The sequence below is a fragment of the Trichosurus vulpecula genome, chromosome 2 (genome assembly GCF_011100635.1).
Source record: "Trichosurus vulpecula isolate mTriVul1 chromosome 2, mTriVul1.pri, whole genome shotgun sequence".
Taxonomy (NCBI): Eukaryota; Metazoa; Chordata; class Mammalia; order Diprotodontia; family Phalangeridae; genus Trichosurus; species Trichosurus vulpecula.
The window spans coordinates 373,788,921-373,801,404 of NC_050574.1; the positions used below are offsets into that span (position 1 = coordinate 373,788,921).

Sequence of the window (12,484 nt, forward strand, 5' to 3'; positions counted from 1 at the left end):
TAGGCTTATAAGTCAAACTCAGTGCCTTATAGTTTGCAGACTCTAATCTCTTCCCTTTTTTGAAAATTGGTCCATCTGTCCTTCAGTTCTACAGCACTTTTGCCATTCTCCCCAGTCTTTTAGAGATCACTAACTGTAGCTCAGTAATCACACTGGTCTGTTCTTTGACTATCCACAGATGTAGTTCACTTAGATATGGTGGCTTGAACTCACTGAAAACAGACATGTAGTAAATGATGGTCTCCTCATCTATCTTGTTATACTGGGTTTCCACTCTGATAACTATTTTTATTCTATCCTCTTCCGGCCCATAGTCTCCACTCAGAAACCCTGGAACAATATATGTCTGAAACAGGCTAAGAAGATCTCTCACTTATAACTAGCACATAGTTCACAGGACCATAGTTTTAGAACTGAAGGGACCCTAGAGGTCATCATTAAGTCTAACAGATGAGGAAACTGGAACTGAGAGAGGATAAGTGATTTGTCTAGAGTCACATGGCTAATTAGTGTCTAGGACAGGATTTAAACCCATGTCTTTCTGACAATATCACAGAATAAAGTTTTAATAATTGAAGGAAGTAAATGAAACAGACATATTAGAATTGAGTGATCATTAGTCTTGAGGAAATCTTCAAGGCAATTTACATTTCCAAATATAAGCACTTCTTCATTTGAGGTGCCTTCTTCTACAAATGCTTTGGAAGCCTACTGCTGTATGGCTATTAACCTTGGCTCAATGTCAAGTCAAAACAAATCAATGTGCACTGTGCTAAATATTGAGAATTCAAATGAAGGCAAAAAATAGTTCCCTCCCTCAAGGAGCTCAGAGTTTAATGAAGAAGATTATGTCCAAATAAAAAGTGTGCAAACATATACACAGGAAAAATTGGAGATAGTCTCATAGAGAAGGTATTAAGATTAAAGAGAACTGGAAAAGGCTTTATACAGATCATGGACTTTAGCTGAGCCTTGAAGGAAGCCAAGGTGGGGCGGAGGAAGTGCTTTCTTTCTGACTTTCTGTTTCTCTCCATCTCTCTTTCTCTCCTTGCCACCCTACCCCAACTTTCTGCTTCCCCTCATGGTTCTGAGAGAACATGACCTTTCTGTTTCTCAGTTTCTCATTCACCTATTCATCATATTCCTTCAGTCTTTTAATGTTATCTCCAAGATAAAATGAAGGCAAAGCCTTCTCTAGTCTTCTCTTCTCCTCTGGTTTTCCCACTTTCCCTGTGAATTCCCTTCTTTTCTGCCTTCTTCAATCTCTCCCATTTACAATCTCTGCTCATAATCATTCATTTCCCTTGGATGAGACACACTTTGTTTCCCTCACCTTCTCACACAGAAAGGGGAATGTCAAGAAACTCATGGAATGATGTAGCTATAAGATATTTAGGACTGCATCTGTTCCATTCAGTAATTTCTTAATGACTTTTACACACATTTATTGTTCCCCTAGTGTGAGGAAGCTAGACTATAGGTGGACAATGGACCTCTGTTTTCTCTATGATGTCAGAATGTATCAAGGCCCCTACCTGGGCCCAGGTCCTAAAGGCTTACTCTTAACATAGATGTCTGAAGAAGCACATCTATTTTTCTTCACTTCTCAATATACAGTCTTCTTCATCAACATTGTGCTTTATCAAAACAGGTTGAATACTTTTCCTACTTGTTTCATTTTTATTAGGGACTCAATCCCTTAGCCTTCCCTTTGGAGAAACACAAAAAAAAAAACCCAAGTAAATTTGGAGCTTGAAACTGGACTGACCCAAGCCCCCCATCCAGCATTTGAAAGACCCTGTTTTCTTCTCTTCCTGAAACTTTTACTGGTGAGATATGTATTGGGAACAAGGCTGTGAAAGAAGTGGGGAGAGGTGGGTGGTGAGGGTCCCCTTGATGTCCAAAGGATCCAATGCTTAGCACAGAACCTGACACATGATAGACACTTAATAGATGCTTTTTGACTGAATGACTGAATGACTGAATATCCTCAGGGAAAATGTTATAGAAATTTCTTCAGTTTCAAAAATGGCAGAAAGGTCAAGGATGCAGAGGTGTGTGTGTGTGTGTGTGTGTGTGTGTGTGTGTGTGTGTGTGTGTGTGTGTGGTGGGAAAGGTCCAGATAGGAAAGACAATAGTTGAGTTTTCCCAGGAACAAATATTCACAGATTCTAATACCTTAAACCTGGAAAGAAGTTTCCTTTACCCTATTGGATCCTCTTCAAACCTAGGACAGGAGGACCTACAAATTGATGCCTACAAAGAAAGTATAGAATTTGGGAAGCAAGAAGACTTTAAGAAGGATAATTCTGGGAAATACTAGATTAAGAAAAGAAGAAAAAGGAAAAGTCCTCTAGTCAGCATGAGAAAGTAAGGATAGTCATTTAATTAGGTTTCCATTAAGGAAACCTGCTCTTCACTTTTTTTTTGTAAATATACACACACACATATGGAGGTATATGTATATACATATTTTACCATTTGCATGTACATATATACATATATATGCATCTACATGTGTATATATATGTATACACACATATATGTATATTTTGTTGTTGTTGTTAAGGAAAAATCTCCAGCAGACCAATGGGGAGAAGAAAGAGGACATTACCAGATGGTGAGAGCTATATTTTCTGCCATTTCAAATGCTCCCCTCCCCCGTTATATTTTTCCTTGGTCTCAGTCTGTATTCTTTGAATGTCATGGACCCACTACTTATTGTGGTTCCTTTCATCTGATCATGGTCTTCTGTAGATGGACCTTGGAGGCAGTGTGATGTGGTGGGAAAAGCATTTGTTTAAGAATCTGAAGTCCTGAGTTTGGGTCCCAGCTCTGCCACTTACCAGCCATGTGACCCTGGGGCCATCACAGTCTCCCAGAGCATCAGGTTTTGTTTTGTTTTTTCCTCTAACAAGTGGTGATAATAATGCCTGCCATACCTGTGAGGATCTGGCAAGGTAATATTTGTAAAATACTGAAAACAATAAATTCCTGCACAAACAGCATGCATTATATTTAGAATGCTCCCATGTCTTTCACAGTTGCCCTTCCCATGTTTAGGGAACATGTCTTTTCTGTTGCTCACATAGTCTCTTCGCCAGCAGGCCAAGTCCGGCCACTTCGAAAAGGCCTTCATCCCTATTCTAATAAGGTGATGTCACCCCGGTCTCCATACCAGACTGAATCATTAGAGGAAGAAGACCTCCAGTCAAAGCCTCTACTGATGCCCCATGTCAACTACAATACCAAAAATAAGTTCTTTCCACAACCTGACCAAAAGACCACAGCCACACCTTCTTCAAACCTCAAACATCAGGCTAGAGATATGTTATTACCACCAGCTGAGCACCGGGAAAAGACTGTGTCATTACCACAGCTTGATCACCCTATCATAGCCAAATCATCACTTCCCAAACACTTAAACAAAACCACAGTTTTACCCCTAAAATGTCTTGACTGCAAGGATGGTGAAAATTCTGTGTCTTTAGCACGACCCAAACATTGGTGTGATCCAGACACTTGGGCTGAGCCTCCATCTCACCCCAACAAACTTCCTAAGGTTCCATTGGCCCCAAATCATCTGTCTAAGATTCAACAAGCCTCTGAACACTGTACTGGGGCCCTATTGTATCGTAGCCAACAGCTTAGGCATTCCTCATATCCTGATAGTCAGGACAACACCAGAATATATGCAGACTATAAGAGGCGGACCACACCTATGTCCCCATTATGTTCCAAATTTGAAACTAAGACTACAACTTTACAACTACCATGCCATAGTCATCATAGTAAAGCTTCACAAAACTTAACAGTCTACCAAAAGGCTAAGACTTCGCTTTTACAGTGCCAAAATCACCGGCTCAGAGTTCAACCATTACCATGCACAGACTATAGTTTCAAGACCAAAGCTAAACCATTGTCAGGTCCTAATCGCTGGGCAAGGGATATAGCTGTTCCATCACCATGTCCAATGCATGGCTCTACAATGATGGTTGTGCAATGTATAGGCTCCAATAACTCAGAAAGGACCAGGACTATGTCAACAGGCCCTAACCATTCATCTATCCCTATCCAGTGTAATCAACCTTCCTCTGTACCCTCATCTGTCCCTGAATTACCCCTACGGGATGCTGATTATAAGGTCAAGGAGATATCTATACCTTTGCCACATCCTGAGCAAGAAGCTGTATTTTCTATAGATTCTGAGCATCAAATTGAAGCTGGACAAGATGATAGCCCCAAGATCACAGTTTCATCATTGGACTCAGACCAGTCAGCTTTAATTCCATTACATCCCAACCAATGGACTAAGATTGTATCTGACCCTGATCAATGTATTGAAGCTCTGCAAGACCCCAACTTCAAAGCTGAGAGTGCTCTAAACCAAGAAAAATGTGTTGAAATTATACCTCAGGTTGAGACTCAAGTGAACCAAGATTGTAGGATTAAGTCTCCAACTGGCTTGAGATACCAAGTAGAGGTTCTTACGGAGCCTGATCAGCAAGGCTACCCTTTACCAGATATAAAAGAAAAAGTAAAAACTGAAATGGAATTAGGCGAGCAAGTTGATCCTCGAAAGAGCTATTGTGAACAGGCCCAGGACGAATCAAGACCCAAACACTGGGGTGAAATTCCACTGGTCCCAGAACAACAGGACCAAATTTTATCAGCCCAAGATCATCAGCTGGAGGTTACATCAGACCATTATCAGGGGACCACAACTCTACTTGTCCCTCGGTACAGGACTGAGGCTCAACTAGGCTGTGACCACTTGTCAGGAGTGAAAGCAAAAAACCAAGCTACATCTCCTCTGGGTATGCATCATTTAGGAGAAGGTTCATCAAATCTGAAAACTCAGGCCACATCTTTACCAGACCCTGATTTAGATGACAAACCTCCCTGTGCTGAACTCCAAGCTACAACTATAACAGGCCATACCCAACAAGAGAAGACTCCAGCAGACTCCAGGTTTCTAGCTTTACCTCATGAGAGCCTAAACCACTGGGGTAAGATACCAACATACAATGAGGATGGGGTTGAACTTTTACCCAGTGCCTATTACCATGCCAATGCAGTGCAAAAAATAGAGTCTTCATGGTGTTTCCTATACATTAAACCATATATCATTGAAGGTGGAACTATTTCTGATGGAACTGTTGACAAGATCATCAATTCTATCCCCCAGGAGAAAATTAAAAATGACATACAAAAGATTCTTCTAGAGCAGACAAAAGGATGCCCTGCTCCTCAGACTGGCCACAGTCTATCGTCAAATTATAACATTTGTTTACTTTGTGCCTCCTGGATCCCACATGGCTGTTGCCACGTTAATGAAATAAATTATCACTGTTGTAAAGCACAGCTGGTGGCCACACCAACACTAATTGCTGGTTCTAAGGTGAAGATTGCTATTAAATTTGTTCTTAAACTTCCTAAACAGCAGCCTTCCTCTACATTTTGCCTTACCTTACCCCGTTATGATATGCCTGGCCCATCAAAGCCATTACTTCCTTTTCCATCACCTTTCTGCTCAGATACTACTCCACACTGGAAGGCTCCAATGGTCACCTGGTTTGATTATATATGTGGCAAAAATCATTACTTAACTGAGAGACAAACTTCTAGAAGTCAGCGGTCATTCCTAGGGAAAATGTCTGAGCAGAGCAATGCCACCGGAGAAGAAGAGGCAAGGGGTTCTGGGAGAGTATTTAAATCTCTACTAGAGAAATTTCAAAGAAAGAGAAGAACAAATTAAAAAGACCGTAATTCTCTTCAAAAACAATTGATCCCCTGTATACCTTTAAAAATGGTTTGTGTGTGAGCCTTATTTTTTATGAGTTCAGGAAGGATCATAGACCTAAGAGTTGGAAGGGATTTCAGAGGCCAGCTAGTCCAACCCCCTTTCATTTTAAGGATGAGGAAATGGAAGCCCATTCAGGTTAAGGGACCTGCCCAAGGTCATGCAGGCAGTAAGATGATAGGCAAGATCTGAGTACAGCTCCTCTGACTCCAGAATCACTGTTCTTTCCACTGTACTCTGATGCCTACATATAAATTATGTACTATCCCAAGCACACATGGAGGGATTCTATGATCTCTCTTCTCTCTTTCAACATTTTTATCCTCTAGTCCTACGGATGTAATGATATTTCACAGAATAGGAAGGAAATCTTACTTTTTTTTCCCCTACTCCTACACCTTTATTTCCAAAAATACAATGTATATACTATATGTGTGATTCTCCTTCCTTTTTTATAGTCAATATTCAATTGAATTAGCATTTATTAAGCACCTATAATGTGCCAGGCACTGGTTAGGATCTGATTGTGGCTTGAAATGAACAAGTCCCTGCTTTCAAGAGTTTATGTTTTACTGAAGGGAAACAGTGTGTACACAGATAAATAAATATAAAATATATTAGAAAATAAATGCCACTTTTTTGAATGGTCACTAATAACACTGAGAATCAGGGAAAGCTTCTTTTAAAAGACAGTAACTGAACAAAGCTTGGAAGACATTTAAGGGTTCTGAGAGGCAGAGATGAGGACAGAGAGCATTGCAGCCACCGGGGAACAACAGCTTGTGCAGAAGCATAGAGACAGTGGGTGGAATGTCTCCTATGAGTACCAGCAAATAAAGTAATTTAGCCAGTATATGGAACACATGAGGATAAGTAATATGTCATCAATTTAGACAGAAATGTTCTGGAGCCATATTGTGGAGGGTAATGAAATGCCAGGGAAATTTGCACTTCATCCTAAGGTTTAAATAAGAGGACAAGACTATGCATTTGCTAGCTCTGTGAAGTATGAGTTGCAGTGGGGAAAGACTTTAGGCAGCGGGGAGGACAATTAGGAAGTTAGTGAAGTAGTCCAGGTGAGAGAGACTTATGGAAAAATAGGTGTGGTGTGAGTACAGAGAAGGGGACAAATTTGAGGGATGTTGTGGAGGTTGGCTCAACAAGCCTTGGCAATTGATTAGATATAGGAATGAACAATAGTAAAGTTTTTAAGTTGTGAACCCAGGTGACTGGAATGATGAAGATTCCCTTAATGTAATAAGGGAATTAGGAGAGTTCAGAGATTAAGATAACCAGTTCTGTTTTAGATACGTGTAATTTGAGAGACTTATCAAGCAGAGAACTGGAGGGGGGCACTAGAGCTCAAGAGAAAGGAGAAGGATTATAAAGTTGTCTGCATAAAGATATGATAGTTGAACCTACAGGAGTTGATCATCTGAGAGTATATATATAAAGAGAGAAAAGTGACATGAATGAGAAGCCTGAAATGAGATGAAGGCAGATCAGTCAGACAGGAATGAGGAGAACCAAGACACAGCAGTGCCAAGAAAACCCAAGGAGGAATGGATATGATGGGGTACAGGATCTGGGAGCCCCCTTGAACTCTCCATGAATCTTCCCACTTGATGACACTTTTGCCTGAGGCCATAAGCCTTTCATTATTGCTAGGCCCAAATCTCTAGGCTAATTTACTCTAACCTAGCCTAGCCTTTCATTGTCTGGCTAGTTTCCACCCAGATCCTATCAAATGCCTATGCCCAAATCTGTTACCAAAAGATGTGAACCAAGAAGTAGAGAAGTGAGGTGTTACTGAGGTCATTTGATGTGCAGAATTGGAGAGAAGAGGGGACTCATGAAGAATAGCCTCAATTTTTCTCAGTAAAGTTTGGGGTGAGATTCTGTCCTGAATGAGAAGAGAAAGGCCCACATCTCTCAAGTGGTATAGGTCACTTGAGAAAAACATAATCTATGTTTAGCAATGTCCACAGGGGCAGAGAGGGTGGGGAGGAGATTGTACAGACAATACCTGCATTACCAGGCTTCACTTCTGACTCTGATATTGGGGTTCAAGGAGCCTGTGGGAAGAAAGAAGAAGATGCCAGAGAGAAGCCATTGAAAGATGTCTGGGACTGAACCAGTGTAGTGGTGACCAGGAGAAGGAAGAGCTGTCCATATCACATACTGGGTGAAAACTGATGCTGTATTGCCTTATAGCTAGGATCTAGCTGAGAGGGATGGAGCAGTAATCTGTAGCTACTGGGAGGGGTGGTGAGAGAATCATTTGTCTTGGTTAATGGTATCAGACTGCCCACCCTTTTCTGACCTTTGAAATCCTTTTATCTCCTCGTAAAGCCACTTGTTCCCTTTCTGGCTATCAAAATATGCAGTATGTCTGCTTAATAGGGGCACTTGTCAATGAAGATGTAGTCCTTAAGATGTGTGCCATTCTCTGCCTTGCTTCCTGAGCCTGCTTCTGGGCTTGTGTAATGAAGAATCTTGATCTTCCAACATGTTTGAAAAATAGGAGAAAAGACCATTGAAGATATTAGCTAGGCTGGGTGCTATTGGTTTAAAGCTAATTATTAGCAAGTATCAATTTTACTAAGTACTCATCAAATATGTAACTGAGTAACATCTTGCAGACATGAGTACAGATCCTGAGAACAGAGCACTCACTGGCTGCATGTCCAAAGTATAAACTTAAGTGAAGACATTTCTAGAACACACACAGTTGCAGGGCAGTGTGTCTAAACTTAATGGAAACTAAGGATGGAAAGTAGAATAATGTTTTTTGAATGGTGAAAGGAGGTGTGCTGGCCTTAGCCCACTGCAATGAGGGGATAATGTACTTATTATTCAGCCTTATGTCCAGGAAACAGCACTTTACTTACTGCTATCACTGAGAGTTCACATAGTAACACCAAGCACCTACTACTCCTTTTGCCATCACTGGATTCAAAAGAATGGCGCTTCAATTCCAGACCCTCCTTTCTAAGGTTTTTGCAGATTCTTTTCACCTCTGATCTAATGTCAAGTATAGACCTGCTATGCTTTTTTTTTCACATATTGCTTGAAAAAAAAACCAACCCTGTAACTCCATAAGTATCACTTACAAGAAGCTTGACTATATGCTACATATAGGATATCTTTTGTGTGTGCATATGCTATACAATATCGGGGTGAGGCAAGGGAGCAAGTACAGAGTATGGGCTCAGTAACGATGTCAGGGACTGAATAGTCAGGCACCTACCAATGCAACCACTCACCTTCTGCCCGTATTTTACTTCCTGGTGTTTGGAGGAAAAAAAAGGCTGATTGTAGCCTCCATGTTCACTGGCTCCTAGTAGATGGGTGCCATAACAAACTGGCACTTTCTCCACCCTATTATCTTTCAACTCTCTCTTCCTTTCACCTAAGTCTTCTTCATCTAGGAAGTAAAGTATGGGCAGAAGTAAAGTAGTTGCATTGCTACATCCCTGATTATTCAGTCCCTGACATAGTCACTGATCTGTTCTTCACCTGTTCTTCACCCCTTCTCTATAATGACTTGCTTACTTTCACAGTAGAATGGACACACTGTTCTCTAGATATTCATGCCTTGCTAAATTTCAACCCCAGAGTTATCTCCATTGTCTGTCTGTAACGCTCCTATTTTCATAACGCTGAAAATGCTAGAAGAAGAGAAGTATCCCTGTCCACTGGCTCCATTACAAATTAATGTCATTTAATCTCAATTGGACCCTCACTGCCTCGTGACAATCCTTTTTTTTCTTTGATGGTTGAAACTTCCCACAGTTGGCTGCTCTGAAGTTTCTTATCTTTCAAGTCACCTTTCAAGTAACCCTTGATATAATCAAAGGACCTCTCTTGCTACTTTACTGTGAAAATCCAGGCTATTCTCTGTGAGTTTGTTCTTTCTCTTTACCCATCAAGACTTCTTTATATTATGTCCCTTTCTGTCTTCCTTTACTCCATTCCCTGAGAAAGGAATTATCTTTATCCTATGACTCTTCTAAAACTCTTGACAAAATGTCAAGGAAAAATATTCTGTTTATAACATCAATTTCATCTCCTTTTCACTCTCTGGAGCTTAATCATTTTATTATTTCATTTCTCTCTCATCTTCACTCAGTTTCTTCTCATTTACTGGCTGCTTATCTCCTGTATACATAATCCAATCTCTTCCACCCTCCCTTCAATTGGCCCTACCATCCTCTTAATCTATCATTCTCTATTTCTCTATTATAGCCAAATATGTAGGAAAAGTCACCTAAACTCATAGCTTCCATCTCCTCATCTCCCACTCACTTCTCAACTCCATGCAATTTGTCTTTCTCCAAGGTTACTAATGATCTCTTTAACACTTAAATCTAATAACTTTTTCTCAGGCCTCAAACTACTTGACTGCCCAATAGATATTTCCTATCTTTGGCTTTCATGACATTGCTCTCTTATGGATAACCTTTTATATATGTGACTCTTTCTTCTAAATATCTGTTGGACCAGCCACCATAATCCTGTCCAGAGTCCTGTTCTCTTCTGTCCCTATACTCGGTGATCTCATCTACTCCCACGAATTTAATTATTATCTCTAGGTCAAATGACTCTGTTAGAGTCATTCCCTAATTGATAAATGGTCAAAGGGTACGAACAAGCAGTTTTCCAATAGAGAAATCAACGCAATTTATAGTCATATGAAAAACTGCTCTAAATCATTATTGATTAGAGAAATGCAAATTAAAACAACTTTGAGATATTGTTTTACACCTATCAGATTGGCTAAAATGATTGAAAGGGAAAGCAACAAATGTTGGAGGGGGTGTGGAAAAATTGGGAAACTAATTCACTGTTGGTGGAACTGTAAACTGGCCCATCCATTTTGGAGAACAATCTGGAATCATGCCCAAAGAGTTATGAAACTGCCTTTGACCCAGCAATACCACTACTAGGTTTATTTCCAAAAATGATTAGGGAAAAAGGAAAAGAACCTATATGTTCTAGAAATATTTATAGCAATTCTCTTTGTGGTGGCAATGAACTGGAAATTGCAAGGATGCCCATCAATTAGGGAGTGGTATATTGTCATATATATATGGTACATATATATATACATATATAATGTATACACATACATATGTACATACACACATATATGGCATATATAAGTTGTGGTGTATGATTGTGATGGAAGAAATGAAGAGTTCATTGATTATAGAAAAACATGGATAGACTTGCACAAAATAATTAAGAGCAAAATGAGCAGAACCAAGAGAACGTTGTGTACAGTAACAGCAATATTGTTTTTACAACAGCTCTGAGCAACTAAGTCATTTTGACTATTCTAAATGCCCCAATTAACTACAAAGGACTTGTGAAGAAAGATGCTTACTGCTTCCAAAGAAACAACTGATAAATAGGAGTATATATAGAATGATTTTACATACATACACACACACACACACACACACACACACACACACACAAACGCACACACTTAGTAATCATCTCTAGGGATGGAGAATGGAGAGAAGAAAGAAAGGGGAAAAAAAGAAAGTTACATGGTAAATTTATTATATATTTAAAAGTAATAGCAATAGCAAGTTGTACATAATGTATTTGTAGTTTCATGTCACCTATTCTATTATGTTATGGAAATGCTTATTTTATTTCTTTAGTTCAGAATAAAGTAAATTTAAAAAACACAATTTGGAACTGTATATAAGAAATTTATCAAACTGTTCATGCCCTCTGACCCAGGTTTACCACTACTAGGCCTATACCTCTAAAAAAAATAAAGCAAGAGTAGAAAGAGCTATATGTATGGAAATATTTATGGCAGCTCTTTTTGTGGTATCCTGAAATTGAAATTTACAGAGATGTCCTCCTATTGGGGAATGGCTAAACAAATTGTGGCATATGAATGTAATGCAATATCATAATGCCATAAGATGATAAAATGGACAATTTCAGAGAAAACTTGGAAGATCCTTATGAAGTGATACAGAGTCAAGCGAACAAAACTAAGAGAACAATTTGTATACCGATAACGTGATAGAGAAAAACAACTTTGGAAGACGTTCAACTCCAATAGTAAACCATGAGTCCAAAAGAATGAAAATGAAACATACCATTCACCTACTGACAGAGAGATGATGAGCTTAAATGTAGAAAGAGATGTAGACTTTGAACATGGCTCACAGTTATGCATTGAGGGATGTTTTCCTTTTTCAAAAATTGCTTGATGAGGAGGTAGTATATAGGGATAGATTAACAAAAATACTTGCTACTTGAAAATAAATATAAGCTATTTTTATAAAGAAAATTTGGATGACTTCAACTCTCTCTTCGTCTTCCTTCCCCTTTTATCTCAAAATCTCCTCCCTGGATCTGTGCCCTTCTGCTCCCCCCAGGTGCTAGTACCCCTTAGGGCCTCCAACTTCCCCCCCTCCAAAGGAGGATAAATAGTCTTTTCAAGAACTGTATCTTTTCATAAAACAGCTAGAGTGAGGTCCCTATCTTCCTTCACAGGACATTTCTCTTCACCCATAGGTGAATATACCATTGGCCCCATTTCCTACCATCAAAACAAAGCCTCTCTCTTTTCCATCTTTTTAAATCCATCCTCCAACCTCCTTATCCACTTCTCTGCAGTCTGAGATACCAGAGGAGTCACCTTCCCCT

General features: G+C 39.7%; 1 protein-coding gene across 3 annotated transcripts; it reads left to right on the forward strand.

Moving 5' to 3' along the window:
- The first annotated feature begins 1,558 nt into the window (after nt 1-1,558).
- LOC118835991 lies at nt 1,559-5,806 on the forward strand. 3 transcript variants are annotated; one of them, XM_036743321.1, is made up of 4 exons: nt 1,559-1,829; nt 2,232-2,370; nt 2,570-2,620; nt 3,105-5,806. In XM_036743321.1, exons 3-4 carry the CDS (start codon nt 2,590-2,592, stop codon nt 5,756-5,758), a joined length of 2,685 nt encoding a protein of 894 aa, XP_036599216.1. In that variant the 5' UTR covers nt 1,559-1,829; nt 2,232-2,370; nt 2,570-2,589; the 3' UTR covers nt 5,759-5,806. The 3 variants fall into 3 exon arrangements, with proteins under 3 accessions (XP_036599216.1, XP_036599217.1, XP_036599218.1); XM_036743322.1 differs by having other exon boundaries at nt 3,108-5,804; XM_036743323.1 differs by lacking the exon at nt 2,232-2,370 and having other exon boundaries at nt 3,108-5,804.
- The last annotated feature ends 6,678 nt before the right edge of the window (nt 5,807-12,484 follow it).

What these genes read in the sequence shown, in the direction of transcription:
- LOC118835991 (XM_036743321.1), top strand. Translation starts at nt 2,590, where the DNA reads ATGGGGAGAAGAAAGAGGACATTACCAGATG. An exon ending in AAAGAGGACATTACCAGATG is followed by an intron (nt 2,621 to 3,104) that starts GTGAGAGCTATA and finishes TCTCTTCGCCAG; the next exon opens with CAGGCCAAGTCCGGCCACTT.